Here is a 22,685-nt window from a genome sequence, read left to right on the forward strand (position 1 = left end):
TCATAAATTTAAAAGCCAAATCAGAAAGGTAAACAGTAAGAATGATTCAAAACTTGCACCATTCATTTTGATAATGTTAAAAAGCTCCAAATGAAAAGAGTGAAAAAGCAGAACATGTTTCTGTTGGTACAATTCACAAAGAAACTGGACATGTGCTTGTAGGTGCCAACAGCTGCCAGGAAGCAGGTTCTGATCCTTCAGTTGTCATATTCTGGATTAAAACTGATGCATGGATGGATTTGGCATCTTTAAAAAGGTGAAATGAAAGGCTAAAAAGGCCCCAAACGTTGTTGTAAAGCAGTAGTTGGAAACAGGAGGAAGACTCCTTTGAACCTGACATGCAGAACCAACCAAAAATGCTGGGAGACCCCTCAGTGAATGGCTGCCAGTGCTTCATTTTAAGGGTTAATGGCAACACCAATGAGAGGAAAAGGCAGGGAAATTGAACATCCCTGGTGTTTGTGGCCTTCAGAGGGAGGGGAGAGCCTGGGCTCCTGAAGGCAGAGGGCTGGCTGGGCAGGCAGGACTGGAAACTGTGAGCAGGGAAACTGCTGCTCTATTTGCTTCCTGCACTGGGATTCTATGAATAGAGAAGATCACAGTATGAAAATATCCTTTTCACTCCCTCAGCACACCATCAAAGCTTTGAATGTGTGGGTTAACACCTATTCTGAAAGGTGGAAATTGGATTTTCCTCCCAAATGCTAGCTGAGAGACAAAACATCGTTCCCTATACACTTTATTTCAAGGGTTTGAAAGCATCTGAGGGCAGATTTGTCTGAGCTGCTCTGTCTCATTTTGAACTGCTGCTGGAATTGCTGGTAGGAGGACATCCTCCAGCTGTGTAACACTAACCTGCAGACACAGCCCTTCCCTCAAACAGGGGTAACCTCGTGCTCTAGTTAGGAAAAACTGGAACCAGTACAGTCTTACCTGCTCTCTTAGTACTGATTTGCAAAATGTTCCTTTGTCTCACAAGGGCAACAAGGGGACAGCAATGTTGCTTTTCAATACAGAGAAGGCAAGGTATTTCATTATGTGAAATGCCAGCTGGCAGAGAAGCAACATTACATGACATAACCACTATTTCAGTGGCCAGAATTAGGTAATTCCTTATACAATGCAGACTTCAGAAGACATTCTTCAGAATAAACTGAAAGAGTCTACTCTAAATGGGGAAAAATTGAGAATCAAAGGAATGTTTGGAAAAAAGTTCTGAATTAAGATCAGTTCAGTAGAGATGTATGTTCTAGCATTCCCATTGTAAGAAAAGGACCTTCGTTTAGTTTTTTACGGTTATTTTGATGGAAAAAAAAATACTTTTTTGCTTTTGTGCTTCTGCATTTATTGTTTATAAATTCAGCACAGCAGTCTTTCAGCACAGGCACTGAGAACAAGAAGACAGGAATCACATCTTCCCAGCTACAGCAGCCACCAAGTCAAGGTTCCCCTGGCATAGTGTTCTCATGGTGGATGTCCTGGAGTAAGACTGACTTTCTGCAAGACTTCTGTGCTCATGGCTTTAAAAAACACATAGTTTAAGGACCATCGAAGGTTGTCTAGGAAAAACAAACAAAAAAAACCACAACAAGAACCATAAAGTCAAAGGGGTCATAAAGCTCCTGAAATGAAGTTTGATTATTCAGCATGTGAGATTCTTTTTATTTTGCCCTAAACCTCTTCAGCATTAGATAAAGTCTTCTCAGCTGAGGCATCTGGCTGTGAAACAAATTTGAGAGGAGATTGGGTGAAAATAATTTTGGCCACCTAAAGGAAAACCCGCAGTCTTTTGCTTTACAGAAAGCCTTGCTAGAAGAATGATGCTGCTTCCAATTCTTCTTCAGTTTAGTCCCACCGAACAACCAGAAACTCTTTCAATAGAAGCCAATAAATCGATAACCTCACCCTGAGAGCATTTACTTTCTTTGAAAGGGAGGGAGTGCCTAGACTCCATGGCCATCCAGGAACTTGCTGTCAATATCCATTGTACACGGGAGAAGCTCAGATACTTTGGAACTGGGTGTAAAAGCTGGAGGCAAGGGGATTAAAAGGCAGCCAGTGTACATAAATGCTGTGATGCTGCACACTTATATGTAAATACATCCTTCCCTATACCTACACACCTGCATGTTCACTCTCCTGTAGAGGAAAAATGAACTTCTATTAAAATGGCAGCTTTTTGGACAGCAAAATTAGTGCGAGTTGCTGAAGTTGTCTAGACTGGACTGAACTCACACAAAATTCTACTCTCTCCCAGGGACTTGGGCAAGGGACATTACTGGAAAATTCTGCAGCCTAGTAAGGCTCTCTGATTACTATCTGCTATAGGTTGTTTGAGCTGGCAGCAATGAAATAACGAAGAAGTCTGAGGGCAATCAAAAGAGTCTTCAGGGCCCTGGGACAATTGGCTGAGGGATTGGGAGCACAGGTACTGAGTTCCTTGATCCTTCCAGTTACAAGGAATAATACTCTTAGGCAGATCTGTCAGCTCATATGTGGCTGCAAGGTTATGTAAATGGAAAAATTTTGAGTTTGTTGAACTTAAGATGATCTACTCAACACCTGGTCTACCGACCACTGATGCAATGCATTTGTCTCAGAGGGGGAAAAGAGCTGTAGCATAGGAGCTAGTGGGGGTCCTTGACAGAGCTTCAAACTAGCTTGGAACAGGGAAAAGCATAAAACCAGGCTCACCAGTGAGGAGAGATGGCACTGCATGCCAAAAACTTGTGGAAGTAAGCACTAATGGGGTCCTCTTAATCTGTTTTACAAGGTATTGGCTACAACGTACCACACCCAAAATGTTTCTACACTAATGCACAAGGCATAAGGAACAAACCCAAGGAGTTTGAAGCTTTGGCCCAGTCCCAGAGATTTGACATCATTGGCATAAATAAAACCTGATGGGATGAGTCCTGTTACTGGAGTGCCATTTCGGATGCCTCTAGGCTCCTCAGGAGGGATAGGCAGGGCAGAAGAGGTGGCACTGTATGGAACAGAAGGGTTAGAATGTATGGAGCTCACGGTTGTGATAGCACAGTTGAGAGCCTCCGGATTACAATCAAGTGGCAAGCAATTAATGCGGTAGTCATCATGGGAGTCAGGTATAGACCTACAGCCAGGATGATGATGCTGACAAATAAGTCTTTGGGGAACTAAGGGATACCTCCAAGTCAACTGCCCTCATCCTTATTAGGGACTTCAATTCACCAGAAATTAACTGGAATCATCACAGCTGGTACAACCCAGGCCAGAAGATTCCTAAAAAAACCAGATATGCTTTAAACTCCCCATGGTGCTGCCTTGCGTGCGAGCTGCTGCTTTGAGTTCAGTCTATTGCCAATGTCATCAGGTAGCACCTGCAAAATTGGGAAATAAATGCATAATTAAGAACACCTTGAAACTAGAGAAACCATAAATTTTAACCACCCTGGAACAGAGTCTATTATTTCAGAAACAGTAATGACTAATAGGTCTCTTAATTTTCACTTGAGGTTATAACAGCAGTTCAGTGTATAGACTGCTTGCATCCTTCTCTGTGCAACAGGAGACCAGTACAAATATTCCAGAGAAGTGGTAAAACCATTGAATTTTTCCAGCCACCCTGACATGCTGAAGGCAGAATTCAAAGGTAACCATGACCTGGCCTCTCTATTCAGCCTTTTATTAACTTAATGGCTCACAGGGAAAATTACAATGCTGCTGAAACTGGATTGGTTCAAAGGAAGAGCATGAGAAAGCCCTGCAGTGATCTGCACTGTTTATGCAGTGAGTTTTTATACATGTCATTCCTGGAAAATGTGAAAAATTTTCAGAGAATAAATAATTTTGCCCCCAAAAGGGTTTCGAAATGCCACGCAATGCTTTAGATTAACAATGAGGTAAATTGAAGCTAGTTTGCTCAAATGATTGAGTTTATTTTCTTAGGGATGAGGTGGAATGTTATAAGTAATTTAATTCAAGTAAGGACAAGAAACATAGTTGTAGGTCTCCACAGCAAATTAATTTCCTCTGCCTTTTGTTCTGATTCATACAAACATTCAAATCCACCATCAAAGTAGCAAGTTCATTTCTAAAACAATCTACTGGCTCAGCAGCTAATTGTAAATTAAAAACAAGGTGTGGTAGATAAGTTCAGTGCAAACTCGTAAGAGTACTTAGTTTCTCTGAGTATTTACCTGCAGGTTTAAAAAAAGGACCCTGACCTACACAGTTTATAAAAACTTACTGTCCTGCACTGTGAATTTTAATATTGAAAGCTGGATTTAAGAACAAATCATAAGGATGTCCCTTATTTCCTGAAGTGGAAAAGGAATATGTTTGTTTCTGCAATAAGATTATCAGAATTCTACACTGTGATAGCAGATTAAGTAGCATTACTTCAGCTCCTGTATGGTTGAGTGATTTTACTATAATAGTTTCTCATAATAATGCTTTTTATCTGTAATACATAGGAGATTGACTGACTAAGCTATAATCTTTCTTTCAGAAGTACAGTGTTAAATGAAGAGAGTTCAAGTGAAAATATAATTTTGAAAGGAAGATAAAGACAACTCTATATAAGACTGTGCCACCATGTGCTGGCTTGAAGGCAAAACTAGCGAAAGACTCCAAGTCAGAAAACAAAAAGTTAATAGGAGAGAAAACAAACAAACAAACAAAAAACCCCAAACAAACAACAACAACAACAACAACAAAAAACCAACCAAAAAACACATGCAATAGTATAAAAGATCACTGACAGAGTCAGAATACAACCTGACACCCTGTTAGTTAGGGTGGTGGTAGCCATCCAGATGAAGTGGTCTTGTTGGAGCAGTGATCCCACAGAAAGGTCTGGTAGCTCTTGTCCTCTGGGAATCCAGTGGGTAAGGCTGCCTGTGCTGTCCCAAATGCCAGATTATATCCAGGTGGGAATGCTTGGCTCCTCCCCCTGGGTGGAGCATCTCACAATGGGCTGATATCATTTTATCAGTCTTGCAATGGGTCCTTGATTGCCCATTAAACAGAGATAGCTCCTGGAGGGAGTTATCTATGAGTCATGCAGCAGGGCATTGATGGGCCATTAACAGAAGATAATCTGGAGGGAGGGGGCAAGAGAAACACTGCCCAACCTAGTTTCAACAGCTCATGTAGATGGTGACAGAATACATACTTTGGGCACATCTTACATTGTAACCTAGGACACACCATTTCAAGTGAAAGATGTTAGCTCTGAAAATAATGCTGTATGTTACGAAGATAAGTCAACTTCAAATTTATACTTCAGGGTCTGGAATTTATTTGTTTATGGCAAAAGGCTGTGTACACTTATGTGTACACAGCTACTCTTACCACTGCTATTTGCTGTTTATGCAGGGCTGTGTGTGCTGAGCACTGAATGCATTTATGAAGACCAGGGCCCTGCAACAAAAAACCCTTTCCATTTACTAGACCACAGAACGAACAAACGTGTTCTCCTGGTTTCACAGCTGTCTGTGTGTAAAAGCAAAGCGCCTCTATGTGTACTGAAGTAAACTAAGCCTGGAACAGCTTCAGTGTGGATTGCAGCTTCTATTGGCACTGCCAACCACTCATCAGGACATGCTGAAATTAGTGTCTTGTTCCATTGCTCTCCCAAAACTCCTGAGGCTGTCTTTCCCATGATATTTTTAAAGTGTATGGTCATCGGTGAATGAAAGGCAAGTATGTCAGTGCTGCTGAACTATCCTTTGACCCACTATCACAACCACTCAATGCTTTCACAATTTTAATCCTGCAAAAGAGATTTTAGACTGCCCTAAGCAATCACCAGGTATGCTCACACTTACGATTTTTGCATTACACCAGCCAAAGTGAAAGCATTTCATTGCATCCAGAGAGGGGTGATGGAGCTGGTGGAGGGTCAGGAGCACAGGTTTGACGAGGAGCAGCTGAGGAAGCTGGGGATGTTCAGCCTGGAGAAAAGGAGGCTCAAGGGTGACCTTATTGATCCCTGCTGCAGAAAAGGAGGTTGTAGCCAGATGGGGGTTTGCCTCTTCTCCTAGGAAACTGACAGGATAAGAGGATACAGTCTTAAGCTGCGCCAGGGGAGGTTTAGGTTGGACATTTGGACAAGTTTCTTCACAGGAAGGGTGATTAGACATCGGAATGGGCCGCCCAGGGAGATGGTGGAGTCACATCCCTGGAAGTGTTTAAGGAAAGACTGGACGTGGCACTCAGTGCTGTGGTCTAATTGACATGGTGATGTTTGGTCATAGGTTGGACTCGATCGCATAGGTCTTATCCAACCTAAGGGATTCCATGATCCCAGGAAGTTATCACCAGTTTTAACATGCTCACATCTATGATTTTTGCATCATGCCACCCAGACATGTAAAAGCAGAGAGCACAGAGCTACAGAATTTCTCCTTTCCTGGGCCTGCGTGTGACTGCACTGTGAGGAACAACACAGAGTCTTTCAGGCTGTTAAAGACCTCTGAGACCAGTGTGTCCAACCATTAACCCAGCACCGCCAAGCCCACCACTAGAACATGTGGCAAGCTACTGAACTATCATGAAGCACCACATCTACACGTTTATGAACGGGGATGGTGACTCAAGCAGAGGCCTCACGGCACTTCAGGGTACAGCAGTGCCTTCAGCCCCAGTGTGTGTGGTGTGACCTCCATTTTCAGCCTGCCTTGCATGGATTTGGGGACGGTGGTGCCTGTGTGGTTCTGAGGAATGGTTGCACAGAGACGGTATGACAATACACTCAAGGGTTGTGCTATGTCGAAACGGCGGATGGGCTGCGGCCCCTTATATGGGGCTTTGCCTAAAACATCCCCTCACGCCTCATCCCCGAGCACTGCGGCCCCTTTAAGGCGTCACGTGGCTCTTGGGCGGTGCTGTAGTCCCTTGACCGGGGTGGCAACGCTGGCCGGCGCGGCTAACGGCAAACCGGAGGACTATGACTCCCAGCAGCCACCGCGGGGACGGATGAGCTCATCCGCCGCGCCCAGGCGGGCGTCGCGATGCACGCTGGGAATTGTAGTCCAATATCAGTAGCAGCGGTAAGTTTTAGCGAGGCGTGAAACTACGTCTCCCAGCGTGCCGCGCGCGGCGGGTTCCCGTCAGCGCCGAGGGGGAGCCCCCCAACGTAAAGGGGGATCACTTTCCCCTTGTGTCCGCCATATTGGACGGTAACTCTGCCCAGCGGCGCCGGGGCCGAGCGAGTCCCCGTGGCCGTGACAGCCTCGCTTCGCCCGCGCCGCCCGGGGAGCCCCGGCCCCGCCCGGCCTCGCCACCCCCGGGCGCTTGGCGCGACCCCGCGCCCCTTCCCCCCACCTTCTCCTCCTCCCCGGCGCTCCCTCCTCCTGTGCCCGGGTGTCAGCACCATGAGTCCGGCCGACGCCAAGCGCGGAGCGAAGCGCCGGAAGAACAAGAGGGGCGGCGGCCTCGGCAGCACCGGCGGGCCGGGACCCAGCGGCGGCACCGGCGGGCTGGGCAAGGCCGGGGGTGCGGCGGCAACGGCCCCCGCCCCGCCGGGCGCGGTGGGCGCCTTGCTGACAGCTCCGGGCGGCGGCAGCGGAGCCCCGGGCGGCGCCGGGGCCGCGGCGGGACACGGCGAGGTGAGCGGGGCCGGGGCGGGCGCGGTGACATCGCACACCCGCGCTGGCAGCCAGGGGTCTGTGCCGCGACATCCCCCCCTGCCCTCGGCCCGCTCGGGTCCCGGCGGGGGTCTCTGGGCTGGGCCCTGGGGCTGCGGGGAGGGGGCGGCGAGGCTGGGCAGCGTCCTCAGCTCCCCCACCCTTTGTGGGGGAAGGGCCGCGCCGCCTGCGCGGGGCCGCGTCGTCCTGGGGTTTGTCCTGAAAGCAGCTTCAGCGTCCCAGTCCGCGGGGTCTCACCTTAATGGAGGAGCTGTAAGAAATAGGCGGGCAGGCCTTGAGAAAGCAAAAAGACACCTCCATTACGCCCTTTTTGCAGTAGCCAACTTCTTTATTAAGCATAGGAGGTTCATTGTAGCTTGGACTGTGGTTATCACTCTAGTGCCTTGGAATAATTCAGATCTGTTATATTCTTTCACATTATGGTGAAATTTATTGGGACCAGATTGTGTAGTTTAATTGATTCCCCCCGCCCCCCCCAAGAAAAAATACTCAAGGATTAAGCCCTTAAAAAGATGTCCTATTTGTTCAACTAGCAAAAGAGCAAATAAGTTCATGTTCCTTTCTCTTGTAAAGGTTAACTCAACTTTTTTGTTATCAATACAGAGCTTGTGTTTAGGTATCATATTTATAGCAGCATTTCCTGCTGACAGCATCTTCAGACTTCCATGTGCATGTCATACCACCTGCTCGTTTCCTATTGCTCTCATAAACTTGTTGAGCACATGAAGGGAAAATTAAAGAATTGGCTTTTGTGGTGTAGCATGTCTGAAATACCATGGTGTAACAAATGGGTTTATTTTGTTCTCCATATAATTTTGTGCCCAACTATTTTTCTGGATCAACAATCAGTCTGGTGATTGTAGGTTGACTTTTTTTCTCTCTTCTCTTTAGAACTTGGGTTCATATGCTTTCATACTTGGCTACTGTACTCTAGATTAACTGTTTCTGTATGTCTGTCCTAATCTGATACTTAACTTCACACATAATTTCCTTTTGGGACAGTAACATATATATGACTTAGATATCCAGAAGAGTGATGTGCCTATGGCAAAGAGATGCGCAGGTTTTTATTTGCAACTTTGCAAGTCATCATTCAACGCTGTTCTAACTAAACCTGTAGTAAGAAGATGTGTCTTGTTTTATTTTACATCTTAGTTTTATTTCCCTCGGCATGATGTCCTAGATATTATTAAACATCATCATGCCGAGGGAAATAAAACCAGCAGTGAAGTGATGCTCAGAATGGGACATAGATATGGCTTCACTACCCCCAATATTTTGATGTTTGTGACTTGTGGTTATGTGTAGTCTGGAACTTTGGTTCTCATCAGACTGAGTCTGGGATCTTTCTGAAATTCATCTTAAAAGCTAAAATCATTGCTAGACTACTTACTTTGTGTTCCATATTTCTTTCAGACTAGGTAGTTCCTAATAAAATTTCTCAGTCTCTCTGAAAGTATGTTTTGTCTTAAAAATTAAATATTGTATTTCAGCACTAAATTTTTGGGAGCATGCATCTGTTTATTACGCTTGCTTAAATGTTATTCGTACTTTTGTTAGTGAACACAACGTGACTTAATGCATTTGTGACTTTGTCTTAATTGATCTGGTTTTGCCTCCGCTCTTAGATGCGTATGTGATTTGTCAAACATTTCCATTTCCATTTGTAGTGTGATTCAAGTGGTTCTGAAGACTGATGGGCAAATGGGGAGTTGAGTCAGTTAAACAAACAGATCAGTTACTTAAACTAGAATAAACCTGCAGCAGAGACCTTGGTCAATCAAACAGGAAGCATATTGGAATGAGATTTTGAGAACAGGTGAATCCCCGTGCTCAGTTTGATAGGTAAATGCTTATGCTGCATAATGCTCCTTTAAAGTTGGTGTTGCCTCCTCTGTAGTGGTTTCAGTGACCTCTTTCTTGACACTTTCAATAGCTCTCCAATGGTTGTGACATAAAATTTTCCAGTACTTAAAAATTCACTGATTATCTTGTTGCAAACGTGAAACCTTAAGGTGTCATTGCATGACTCTTGCTGATGTGAAAATCGGATCACCTCAATGGTATGTAAAAATTTGATCGTTTAGGGTACATGGTCAAAACAAGCCTTGATTTTTTGAGTGAAAGACCAGCAGATGTTTTTTTCTGGATGAAATTGAGAAAGAAAACTGTATTTTACATGACAGATCACTTCTAAATTAGGTTTGTTTTGGCTGGATGGAGAGTAAGGAACACACTAATAGCTGTTAAGTAGTTACCAGACTTGCTTTACTTTCATCTTAGCCAGAATAATGTGAAGTTCCCTTTGGTGGGTAAGAGAAATCATCAGCCAGTTCTCTGCTGAACAAACTCAAATGTTTAATCTTTGAAAAAATGTAAAATATAACCACCAGCCCCCCACAAATTTAGTGTTTGTTGCACAGCATAGTGTGTTCTTGTTCTCATGCTTTCATGTAGTTTCCAGCTTTTATCGTTTACCTGGTTTTAGGGCAGCTGTTCAGAATGGAGTAGGCACATCCTTCTACTAGTGTTCTTTTAGGTGTTTCTTCCAAAACTTGGCTAAAAGGTAGACCAAAACAGGATGTTAAAGGAGTGATCCTACGTGTTCTTGTGTGTCAATAATTGTTCAGCATAATGTTAACTTTGAAACTGCTTTATAAAACGGGTTGACTGTAGTTTAAAAATGAATGTATCTATGCTTCAGACTAAAAGCTCATGTGTCAGTATTGAAATTCTAGCTAACCCTGTTAGAGCTAACAAATAAATTTGAATTGAGTTTTTTATACATCTTATCTGGAGTTTTTTTTAAGACTGTAGGCTAAATTCTGCATTAGAGCACATGCTAATTCTTGTTCTGGGATGCGAGTGGGCAACTCCTAACAGAATCTTCCTGGAAGGTATGTTATTCCTTGCACATGCTTTATTGTGTCTGAATTCATCCTCTGAAGCACTGTCAGATGTTTTGGGATGTTAGTGAAATTAAGGGTGCTTTGGCAGTGTATCAGGGCAAGGGAGTCTCAGTTTTGAAAACCTGTAACTGTGTCAACTTCAACTGGAAACCAAGTCACTTAGTTGTCCAGCGCTGCTGCAGGACTTCTTTGGGATTTTTTTCTTTTTAATATGCGTATTTATAGAAATAGGTCTTGCTTTCTGTTCTGTTTTCTTTTGATTTTGTTTTAATTCAGTAATGTATTGCATCAGGCTTTCTTAATTTGATCCTATAAATTTTTGACAGACAGTTGGATTATTGATGTTGTGAGAGACATTTTATTATCTCTAGCGACCGCTGCATAATTCATACATGTACTGTAGCAAAATTGGCTATTTGTTAGTATGTTCAGGTATTTTGGAGCGAAGAGTGGTATGTCAGTAGCTGATCAGCCACAGAAATACTTTTTTTTACAGGCCTGACCAATCTTGTGTTATTAAAGGGAATAATTTAGTAGCCATTTTACAGTTCGCTCACTTGCATTTTTCAAAGTATTGTATGTCAAGTGTAGTAATGTATTGAATCTTCTTACATTTGAGAGCTGTTTTAGAATTTCATAAAATACTTCAGCAGACTATTTTTTATTATGGGGTACTGCTTTTTAAATAGAGATTCTATACATAGCAGAATGTACATTGCCAATTTCTTCAACAGCTTTGTAGCTCATTGCATTTTAGTGATGTCTGTGTTTGATTTGTGATTTCAGATCTTCCCTGTTCACTCTTCTCCTTCCATGATTCAAACATTCAAAAGGAAGGAAACATTCAAAAGAGGAGCTTTGTCAGGAGCTCAGAAGTTCAGCAAATAGGTGGCTTTTGTCCTTTTATGTAGGGCCTCCTCCTCTCCAAAAGCAAACTTATTTTGGCCAATTTTTGTCAAGGCTAGATAAACTCCAATTATTAAAACAGTGTTATAACCTCTGCTCCTCAGGCTGAGGCAGCAGGTACTTATAAACTCTTTTAACACTGACTTGGAGAAAAACAAGCCTTTGTGACAGTCAGGTAGTAAATTTGTTCCTCTGATTAAAGGTAGTTTAAGTACTTTTTTTTTTTCTTTTTAATAGACATGCAGTGCCTGCCCTGAAGAGCTTATGCTCTGCTTTTTATAATAAAAGGAGACAGAATGGGATAAAACTATTAGAATTTGCTTTAGATGGTACGGTTGAGTTAACTTGCTAATTTAGAAGCAGAATCTAAACAGAACATTGCAAACTTTAAAACAAGCTTAGTGGTTGCATAACATTCACGTTATTAGCTCTTTCATAGCTTCTTCTCATGCTCTGTTAAGGCATTTTTCAGCTAATAGACCTGAGACCAGAGGCACATGTACCAGCGATTGGGTCACATCTCATAATGCTGCTCCTGGGAAGTGTGTGCCTGTGTGTACTCACGACCTTGATGTATATCCAATCCCTGAGCATTCCATTTCTCCCCCACCTCCTGCAGCTGCAAAATCATGGTCAACTGATAATAAGAATGATCAATTGTGAATTGTTAAATGAAACATACCAAAAGTGTGTCTGAAAAAATGGCACCTGGTTCAGCGGTGTCTAATCTGTATAAACTAAGGATCCTCCTTTGGCTTTGTTGGGAGACATTCAATTCCGGGTGTGACACCAGAGGGTTTTTTTTCCCTTGCTGTATTGGTTGCAAAATGTGAGATTGAGAGAGAGAATTTTTTTACTCTAAAAAACATAGTCACTCCCTTCCCCTCCTCCCTTTTGTTTTGTGACTGAGGAAGCAAAACCTTGTTGATTTAATTTGGAACTAGACTAGTTTGAAAAGTTAGTTCTCAAATAAGTGTATATTGAGAGAATATCCAGGGTTCTTGTCCAGTTATTCTCCTGCAAGTTTTTGACCCCAAACAGTACCTGAAGCTTTATTTAAGTATTTAATACTACATTATTTCCTTGGTTATGGCATTTATCCTGTTGTAGTGGTATCCCATCTTGGGGGGAGTCTTTGGATCCTCTCTCCTTTACAGTGAGAGATCCAGTCAGCCTCTCTTCTGGCCTGGCAAGGAGAGCTGAGTGGATGTGGAAATTCAGTTTGCTGGTGCTTGGTGCCTATGAGACTAATGTTCAGATACGTGTGTTTAGCAAGGGTGGTCCTGAATAAATACAGACCTACTGAAAACATACTGTGGAGAAGTGATTGGGGGAAATAACTGGGAAATAAACTTGTTTGCTTATGATGTACAGGACTTCATGGATGTGCTAGGCAGTGTTCTGGGTTTGTATGGATCTGAGTAATCAAAGAAGGTTTAATATTTATTGGAGCTCCTTTGCTGATAGGAAAGGAGGTCATATATCCCCTTTTATTAGGGTAATAGAGTCCCTACATTTTCATTTCTTGTGGTGTTTTTTTTAAATTTATTTTTAATTTTAATACTCAGCAAGGTAGCTGTGGACTGGTCTGTTTTGACAAAGAATATTTCATATGTGGAATTTTCCTAGGATAATTGAACGTAATGAAACATTTGAGTTAAATGTTTAGAAGAATACTACAGTTCAGTTCCTTCTTTGCTGTAAATGCAGGGTTCAACAGGGAAATGGCATTTATGATGTTACTCTTAATGGTATTACAGGAACTGCCCAAACTGAGGCTTTTCTGAAAATGCAGTAGAATAAATATGCTTTTTTTTTTTGACACAACAATTACTTAATTTTGTGTTTTAAAAATTCAAGGCAGCCTATGACATTTCTGACCTTCAGCCCCTCACCTGTGAGGAAACACACCAGAAATACTATTAAAGATGCATCTGAGCAACATAACATTTACCTGAGCTAAATGTTTTTTCCTAAATATTTTCTTGTTATTTACTTTATTAAATAGAGAATGTACAGCTGCTTTAGTGATGCAGAAGTTAGTCCAGGCAGTGTTTTGCAAAGTGGATTTTAGGGAGAAAATTAATGGGGCTACCTGTGAGCCTCTTCCAAGCTGTTGAACTGAAGTTGGTCATGTTGGACTGGTGTTAGCACTGATGAAAAACTTCCTTGGGGTGGGAATTTTAACCATGTTCTTAAATAATCAACTCTTCTTCTTTTGCAAAAGCCACAAAGGTAGTTCTCTTCATCTTAAAATGCCTAGTAGTGATAGAACCCACTCAAGCATCTGAGAGGAAGGCATTCCTGTTCTTCAGGAGGCGGCCGCCACTCTCCAGTCTTTATTAAAGGAAGCCTGGAGAGATTTTGGTGCAAGCTGAGTGCCTGAAGTCAGGTAAGGTGAAAATCCTATGTAGGAGGCCATGCTTAGCCTCTAGCTGCCTACTCAGTTACGGTTTCTTTCTCTTAAAAAAAAACAAAGTTGGAGCTCAATTAGGTTATGGTACGTGCCCCTTTGGGTCATATCTTAAAGAGTAACTTTGCTCATTTATAAGGAGGAAACAAAATATTTACTTCATTACACATTTTTCAGAAGAAAATCTGTGTGGTTCCATGAAATATTCCTGTGCATAGTCTCTCTTCAGGCCTAGAGGAGCAAACCACAATAGATTGTAGGTGCCTCTTTGTTACTGTGGAATGTCACAAACTCCTTATGCACAGTCGCTCTTTACATTTGTCCTCCTTTCACACACTAATCTGTTGAACTGGCTAGTAGTAGCTTTGACAGGTGGTTACTTGTGAAGGATGTTCAAAAACATGAGACCACAATCATCCAGGTAAATAATTAAGTTTTTGCAAGGTCACAGAAGTAATTATTTTGAAGTCCAGAGCTGTGGACTGCCTGGATCTTGAGCAACGTTGTCACTTACGGCATCTGGACTTCAGGGCTTCTCTTGCGGACTCACCTCCTACTCCTCTTGGAAAGTGGCTGTGGGAGGTAAATTGCTTGTGGTCCAGGAGGGGCCACACTAGGCGCTGAGGACTAATTTCTGGGAGGGTTCATGGCTGGCAATGGCTCTTAGGAAAAAGCTGCTGGCTTTTTTTTTTTTTTTTCCTTTAACTGCTTTGGCAGCAGCTCAGTGGTCTCTGTTGAGCTGCAGACAGATGGAGGATGTGATCAGCTGTTGAGGCAGTGTTTGCTGCTCTAAATAGCTGTTTCGTGTCTTCTCCAGAGAAAGGTAGCAGGCTGGATAAAAGTGTCTGGCTGGCAGCACAGGGGACTTCACTGTTCTAGATGTAAATTTTCAGGTACTCATCTTTATTCTAGGTATTAATTATGCCTACAGTATCAAAAGTGATAGTTTAGTTATGGCTTGCATTGCAATGTCAGCTTTACGCACTTGCATTCCCACGTCAGTTGTTGCTCTTTTTGGAAATAGTAGCTTCTCTACTTAAAGTAAGACCAACCTGTAGAGAACTGGGCAGTGTTTGATTTATGTCACAAACCTGTACGTGTGCTGTAGACATGAGCTTTCTAAAGATGGGTTATTAACATATTGCATTACTAGAATATAAAACTTTTGATTGATATCTGTTTATTAAATAATATATGATTGATAAGTTAGCTGTAGTAATTAAATCCAGTAGTTGTCATTTAAAAAATGTAAAGGGCTCCATGGACTTATACCTATTTGTCATTTTCTGAATTAGGATTGGAAACACTGGCAAATGAAGTCCGCTTGAAGGGTTTTACTACTTAGACTGCTATGGACAACAGTGAATTAATTGAGATATGTTTTTCTGTAGTTATCTTTTTACTTCCCCCTAAAGGTTTCACCTCCTTTAGGTGATCTGCAGTCATAGCAGAAGTAACTTCTGAAATTAGTCCTCAGAAAGTTCTGGGAAGTAAGGAGTAGAGTAGTAGGCATGTTTGTCTACAGCATCAGAAGCTGAAGCATGTTTTACAGTGCTAGGAATCTCAGTTAGAACACTCATAAAGCTATTGAGAGGGGGGAATGCATACGGCTTGTTGTATTAGAACCATCCTGAGCCAGCTTTTTTCAAAAATTGGTCATCTAAGCTAATATATGGTCTGGATTTAGGGTAGTAATCTGGCTCTCAAGTGGGCTTGGCACAGCTGTCTGCTGGCGGGGCTGACTGCTGCCAGAGCTAGTGCAGGATAACTCAGTGTTAATGTTGAGCTCTGCCCACCAGCAGTCATTTAGGAGCTCTAACCATGGATATTTGCCAGCTAGATTGACATCTGAACAAGACCCAGAAGCAGCACCTTTTTATGTAGGAAAGCACTGCTTTCTTGGGGACTGGCCATTTTTGGTCTGCTTTTACTCTCCTCATATGTCAGAAGGAGCAGGCGGTAGCTACAGGTTTGGTAAGTTAACAGAAGTCTGTGGATACTGGATGAGGGTGGGGTCTTTGGAAGGACAGAATAAGACTAAAATGTGTTTTTTCCCTCTTGGATGAAGTAGGAGATGAGTTAATGTGAATAAGGGGAGAAAGCTGTAAAAGAGCAAGCATTATTGATGGTGCATGAAATATGCTTGGCCTTTTGAAATGGGCAAATGAATTCAAGAAAGAAAGACTGTTGAATGCACTAGCTAATCATGGCATGATGTAGACTTGTGTTTCGAATTTGACTGAGAAGTTTTGGTCATGTGCCTCAGGTTTTGAATGTCTGTCATGATACCAGGTTTGTAAAGTGAGGAAAGGAAAAGAAGGCTGCCAATTGAATAAATTTCCTGAAAGCAATCTCTTAATTAATGCAAGCCATGACTCTAAAGTCTGTATATTAGGGGATATCTCATTTTATGTAGTGTTGAAATATGTTGGAAACCATACTAAATGTAATGTACATGTAGTGTTGTAAGGTGCTGTAAGGCATTACCTTGACTCCTGTTCTGCTTTCAGCTTTGTGCTGTCAAACTGCATCAATGGTGGCTCCTTAGAAGCAAAAGATGTGTCTCTAGGCAGGGGTGCCAGACTTGAATACACTCTGCCACCTACTTCTCTCTTTCAAGCTCTTTTCAAAGAGAGAACTAGTACAAACAGCTGTATGTTTATGTGGTTGTAGTTAGTGCACTAACTGTGGGCACTGCAACCTTTATGATTTCTTCTGTATTTTGAGGCTAAAATAATTAAGGTTTTAAATGAAGATTTTTTTTTTTTTTTAATGCCAAAGCTTGTTTTCTGGATTTTGGTGGTGGGGTGGTTTTGGGTTCGTTTCTTTCCCTATGTGCAGAAATAGAGCTCTCAGAGCAGAGGTCTTCCTAAGCTAGAAAGGTGATGATAACATTGAATTGTACACAGAGTTGCTGAAGTTGGATGGGACCACTGGTGGGTTCATCTGGTCCAAGCTGCCTGCTCGAGTAGGGTCTTCTTAGAACACCGGATGGTTTCCAAGCAGTTCTTGAGTGTCTCCAGTGAGGAAGAGTCCACAGTGTCTCTGGGCAGCCTGTTCCAGGGCTCAGTCACCTGCATAATGAGGAAGTTCTTTTCCCATGTTCAGGTGGAACTTCCTGTGCATAGTTTCCACCTCCTGCCTCTTGTCCTATTGCTGGCACCACTGAGTTGAACGTGGCTCCATGTTCTTGGTGTCCTCCTTTCAGATGCTTATAGACATTGGTAAGATGTACTTTCTGTCTTCTCTTCTTCTCAAGGCTGAATAAGTAGTTTCAGATATTTCTAATATTAGGTGTTTTTTTCCACTGAGATTGGTAGTTTAATTTAAAATTGCCTTGAGTAAAATATGTTGTCATAGGCAGACTTCTGTTAGTTTATAAATATTAAAGGAAGTTAAGGAACCTCTTTCAAGTTCTATAACCATATTAAACTATTGACTATTTCAAATGTGTTGTAGGGAATATTTCACTGAGATAGATACAATGCTCTGAATTTGGATAACACTAATGATGATGCAGGCCCAGAGACTTTCACGTACAGATGAACGAGTGAGAATGTGTGTATGCATGTACTGAGGCCTTTTGAAACATGGTATATCTAAATGTGGGTTGAAGAGATTGCTATGTAAGTGTAGGAATTAAGTAAATGCTTTGTATGTGCGCATGGAAATTATTTTTGAATAGGAGAACACAAACATATGTGGGCTACCCATGGACAAAAAATGCCTGAGTAAATGTTTAAAGGTTCTTTGCTGCAATGTGTCTCATGGTGAAACCAGTCATTGGGAGCAGAAGAGTTCATCTTAAAAAACAGCTCTGAACAGTAGGATTCTGCCAGCCTTTAGTGTTTAATTGGTGTGGAGTTAATGACCAAAAGATTTCTTAATTGCCATAATGCTTCCAGGCTGCTTATCTTCAGTAAGCTGCTGCCACAACAGATGGCAAACTAGTGGTTTAGCTGAGGTTCACTAGAAGTTTTTCACTATTTTGTTTTAATGGCCTTAACTTATCTATGTGGCTATAGCTAATGTGTAGTTGAAACCCAAATCTTCACTGGAATAGGCTTCAGATGAATTAAGGTTTTAGTTTGTCACCCAGCAAGAGCTAGAACTCTACTTTACTGACAAAGAAACTTTGCAGTTTTATCTGTGTGATCATCTTTATTTTATCTGCACATTTTTTCCTGGCTATTCCCAAGATTTGTCTCCACTATACTGTCATTCTCCACTTCTTTTCAGGGAGTCTGCAGGGAATTTTACTGGTGTCTGCTGTGATTTGAGACAGCTTTCAGCAGCAGCCTGAAGCTGACTAGGTTGGGGTTTTTTTTAGCATCATAAGAGCCTGAACTACAAGAACAAAAGTGGACAAAGTTAAAGTTCCATAATTTTTACATACTAAAAAAAAAAAAAAAACCCTTTCAAAAAAGATTCTTGGGCTTTCAAAGGAAAAAAAATTACAATTACTTTTCTATCTGGAAAACAGACTGCCATACCTATACAGTATCCAGTAGTTACAGATTTGAAACCTTATGTTGGAGGATATGGAACTTTATACTGAGAAACACTGCATAGTAACTAAGTTAAATATTAATTATTATTTAATGTTTTCAGAAGTGCTGTCATTGGTGACTCAACTGACTACTTTTCAGAATTATGTGGAAATTATGACAGTCATACGTTGAATATTGTTTAGACTGCTTATTGTATGTTTTTTGTAAACTTGGCTGCATCTTAAAAAATGAAGAGGAACGTTCTTCTGTCAATATTTAAAAGTAATTCTGAGCCTATGTTTTTATTTTTATTTAGGTGAAACATCTGTTGATTATGTAAGGTTTAGGGGATTGTTCTGATCCCTAGAAATATTTTAAAACATTGCTAGAAATGGCTTCTGGTAATTTATTCTTTAGGTAGAATGTTCAGACAGAAGTCTGAATGTGTGCTTGCCTTTGTGGTTTTTAACTAAGGTCACAGAAATGAGGATTTGTCTAAATGTGAAGTCAGTTTTGAAACAAACTCTAAAGTCAGTGGGTTGCACTTGATGGTGTTAAGCGTTGGTGAGATTGGCTCATCCTCTCAGTCAGTACGGTGTTACTGATGATTGGACAGCTAAATTGCAAAAGTACATGGTAGTCTGTGTCTCCTCTGCTAAAGCCTAGGGGATCCTAACTGGTGTTAGACCTCCCTTGCACCAGGAACACTAAAAAAAAAAAAATCAAAGAAAGTTACTCCCAACCATGTTTATATTTTTGATAATCCTGAGAAAGTCAACATCCTTATCATGAGTTTTTTCCATGAAGTCTTGACTTGGTTAAATGGCATATAAATAGTGTACAATGTTACAAAATGGAGGCTACAGAATCACCTCTTTAATTTAGGAAAAGACCTCTGAGATCATGGCATCCAACCTTGACTGATCACCACCATGCCAACTGAACCATAGCGCTGAGTGCCGTGTCCAGTCATTTCTTGAACACCTTCAGGGGTGGTGACTCTACCACTTCCGTGGGCAGTCATTCCACTGTTGAACAACTGTGTCACAAAGAAATTCCTTCTAATGTCCAACTGAAACCTCCCCGGCACAGCTTGAGGCCATTTCCTCTTGTCTTGTTGCTGGTTCCCTGTGAAAAGAGAGAAGCAGCAACTGGCTACAGCTGGACTACAGCCTCCTGTCAGGGAGTTATAGAAAGCAGTAACATCACCTGAGCCTCCTTTTCTTCAGGCTAAACACCCCCAGCACCCTTATCCACTCTTCGTGGGACTTATCCTCTAGACTCTCACCAGCTTTTGTCCCTCCTCTGGACCTCAATTACTTCCTTGTAGTGAGCTGCTGAGAATTGAGCACCAGGACTCAAGGCGAGGCCTCCTCAACAGTGCCGAGGGTGACAGTCACTGCCCTGGTTCTGCTGGCCACACTATTGCTGACACAGGCCAGGTGCCATTGTCCTCCTTGGCCACCTGGGCACACCTGGCTCATGTTCAGCCACTCTCCACCAGTGCCCGCAGGTCCTTTTCCACCGGGCCCTTTCCAGCCCCTCTGCCCCAGCCTGTGGCACTGCAGGGCTTGTTGTGACCCAGGGGCAGGACCCGGCACCTGGCCTGGTTGAACCTCAGACCCTTAGGCCCACTGATCCAGCCTGTCCAGATTCCTCTACAGAGTTTTCCTACCTTCCAGCAGATCAACACTCCCACTCCAGCCCTCAGTATGTGATGTATTGCCCTAATATTAAAAAATAATTCCCAGATAATTGTATTTTTACATTTTGATTGTTTTCCCAAGTTAGGGATGAATTTGTCTGATGGAAAAAAAAATTTCTACAGTTTCTTTGTTACTCACGTATTTCCTTCTTTTTTATAACAGGAAGTTAGTCTTCACTGTTTTATTTTGCTTGCATTGTCCTGTCTCTGACACTTCTGCCACAAGTATGTTCTCTGTATAGTGTGCTTGAGTAGTTTAACTTTCTGAAGTTACAGGCAAAGTATTTTAGTGATGGTATTAACTCATGATCAGCAAAAAATAGGTGATGCAATGGACTGGCATTGTTGATGCTTTTAATACTTTATTTATGACTAGAAATTGTCCTTGTCTTAATTTTTTCACCAAAATAGATATTGTGTAGGGTGATGTTTGTGACATGAGAGAGTTTGCGTACTAATGGCAGTAATCTATTAACGGGTGTTACTACATGATCAGAAAGGTGTTAGGTCTGATGATTATTTCTTTTGTAGGTGTCTCTGCTTAGTGGGCTTTACTGGAGTTTAGTGCAGCACAAATCCCTGTGATTAAAGCATGAGAGGATCACTGGAAGTTGTCTTCCTGGCACCTGTTGTGTCTACCCTTCCAATATGCTGTTGGGACTCTTTTGCTCTTCACTGATGCTGTTGAACAGGAAGGATGTCGGTAGCTCTTCTTTATGGAAAACCAGTCCTCGTGGTCAGACCTCCTGAGCTAGTTGGCCTGGCTAGATGGAAATCATACTGGATAGGCTTACAACTCCACTATATTGTCATAAATAGGGGTAGGAGAGGCAGAAAGGATGTCTGTCCCACTGTTACTGTGTGGATTTATCCTTCTAAATAGGCTGTCTCTTTTTCCATTTTCCTAATGATGCTTTTTCTTGTGCATTTGTAACGTGAGGAATTGCGTGTGTGCGGAGCTGGTGAGCAGGTACTGAGCAGGAAGGTAGTCTGACCACCACGGTGTATCAGGAGCTTCTAGGGGAGTTGAGCTTTCTGGCTCCGTTTTTACCCTCTGTGAATCATATCAGGTAGACTCCACTAATTCTTGAGCTTTTAATCGTCTTTTAAAATATTAAAGCACATTAGTATTTGTAATTATATACCTTGATACATATTAAAAGGTGGATGATTTGTCTGAAGAATGCAATCATTGATTTTCTGTAAGATCATTTTATGTTGTGGTTTTTTGTTGAAATTTTTTTGTCATTGTTGTTCAGGGGTCTTTAATCGCACTATTAGGAAATAGACAAAAATCCAAGCAACCATCTTTGTAAACCTGGTCCTTAAATCTGACACCAAAATCTCTTATCAGTGCTCTAAAGTCTTCAAGTTTTTTTCCACACTTATTTTTATCTCATTCATCTGTCTTCTGGCCAGTGTTTGTTTAACCTGTTCTTAAAATGACCTATTTTGATGGAGACTCCACAACCTTACAAGGCACTCTATTTTTACTCTTAACTGCTTTGCTGTTTATTTTCTATTGCATAAAATTCTCCCTTGCTGCAATTCAAACATTTTGTTGCTTATTCTGTTTGCTGTGGATAGAGAGAACTGACTCTTCCTCTCTCCTCAGTATTCTGATCTGTAAAGTTGGTGTCCCCAGTCCTCTTAGCCTTTCCTGGCAGGTAGTATTGTCTATGTCTGGTGGTAGTTCTGTTGTGGTTTTTCTCCAGCTGTTCCTGTCTGGCTTGAAGACCTGTGTTCAAAATGAGTTGCAGTTGTCCCTCTGAGACTTACTGGAGCAGTATTAGGTGAAAGGATTATGTCCTGTACGTAAGCTATGCATTCCAAGGTAGCATTAGTTTTTTTCCATCAGTCTGACCTTGTTGACTCCTCTTTTGCATATAGTCACTTAGATCTCTCTGGAAATTCATGGTAATTGTCAAGATCTTGCTATTTAATTTGGTCATGAGAAAGTTTCAGTACTTAAGGCTGTCAAAGATGTTAATCAAGTAAATCATGACATTTATTCTTCCTCCCCTGTGTAAATCTTTCATTGAAGAAAATGTTACTGGTTTGACATAACCAAGGTCACTATTCTTCTGCTCCATATAATTTAAGTGCTTAAAAGGATTGTTTGGGTGCATTTAACTTTTCTGGGAACTGAAGACAAGCCATTCCTCAGGTATTTTTACCTTCACTATACTTTTTTTTTCTCCCTCTGTTTCTGGGATTTTTAAAGTTTTTTTGTGGGTTGGGTTTTCTTTGAGGAGTGAGGTTGTTTGTTTTAAAGAAAGAGTTTAAATAGTTCACCTTTTTCTAAGCTTCTGATTATCTAAGACATCCTCCATGAGTTTTCCAAGATAGGATTATTGATTTTGAGGTGGCTCAAAGGATTTCCTGAGGAAGTTTCTTGAATGTTATCAGATCTAGCCTACTTGGAAAAAATATAAGTATGTCTCTTTCCAATAGTCAGCTGATTCTGGGTGCATATTTTTACTCGTTTACTTGTGCTAATTGTGCTGGTCACCTGCTTGTAGTTTGTTGGAGTCCAGGGCATTCCTTTGGCTGCCCTGGAGGGTCAGAGACCTGGGCAGGGGGGTCTGGGACCCTGGCACAGAGACCAGAAGGACATTGGCTTTGATCCCA

General features: G+C 41.8%; 1 protein-coding gene across 2 annotated transcripts in view; it reads left to right on the forward strand.

Moving 5' to 3' along the window:
* Positions 1-6,899: 6,899 nt before the first annotated feature.
* The window catches only part of FAM193A (family with sequence similarity 193 member A), a 78,143-nt gene continuing 62,357 nt past the window's right edge, over positions 6,900-22,685 (forward strand). Inside the window, exon 1 of one of the 2 annotated variants that reach the window (XM_040065270.2) lies at positions 6,900-7,034. In XM_040065270.2, the coding sequence (XP_039921204.1) occupies positions 6,996-7,034 (39 nt within the window). In that variant the 5' untranslated portion in view covers positions 6,900-6,995. Of the gene's footprint in view, positions 7,035-7,536; positions 7,593-22,685 lie in introns of those variants that run through there. The other variant, XM_040065271.2, reaches the window with a different exon arrangement.

This window comes from Hirundo rustica, chromosome 5 (assembly GCF_015227805.2).
Source record: "Hirundo rustica isolate bHirRus1 chromosome 5, bHirRus1.pri.v3, whole genome shotgun sequence".
NCBI lineage: Eukaryota > Metazoa > Chordata > Aves > Passeriformes > Hirundinidae > Hirundo > Hirundo rustica.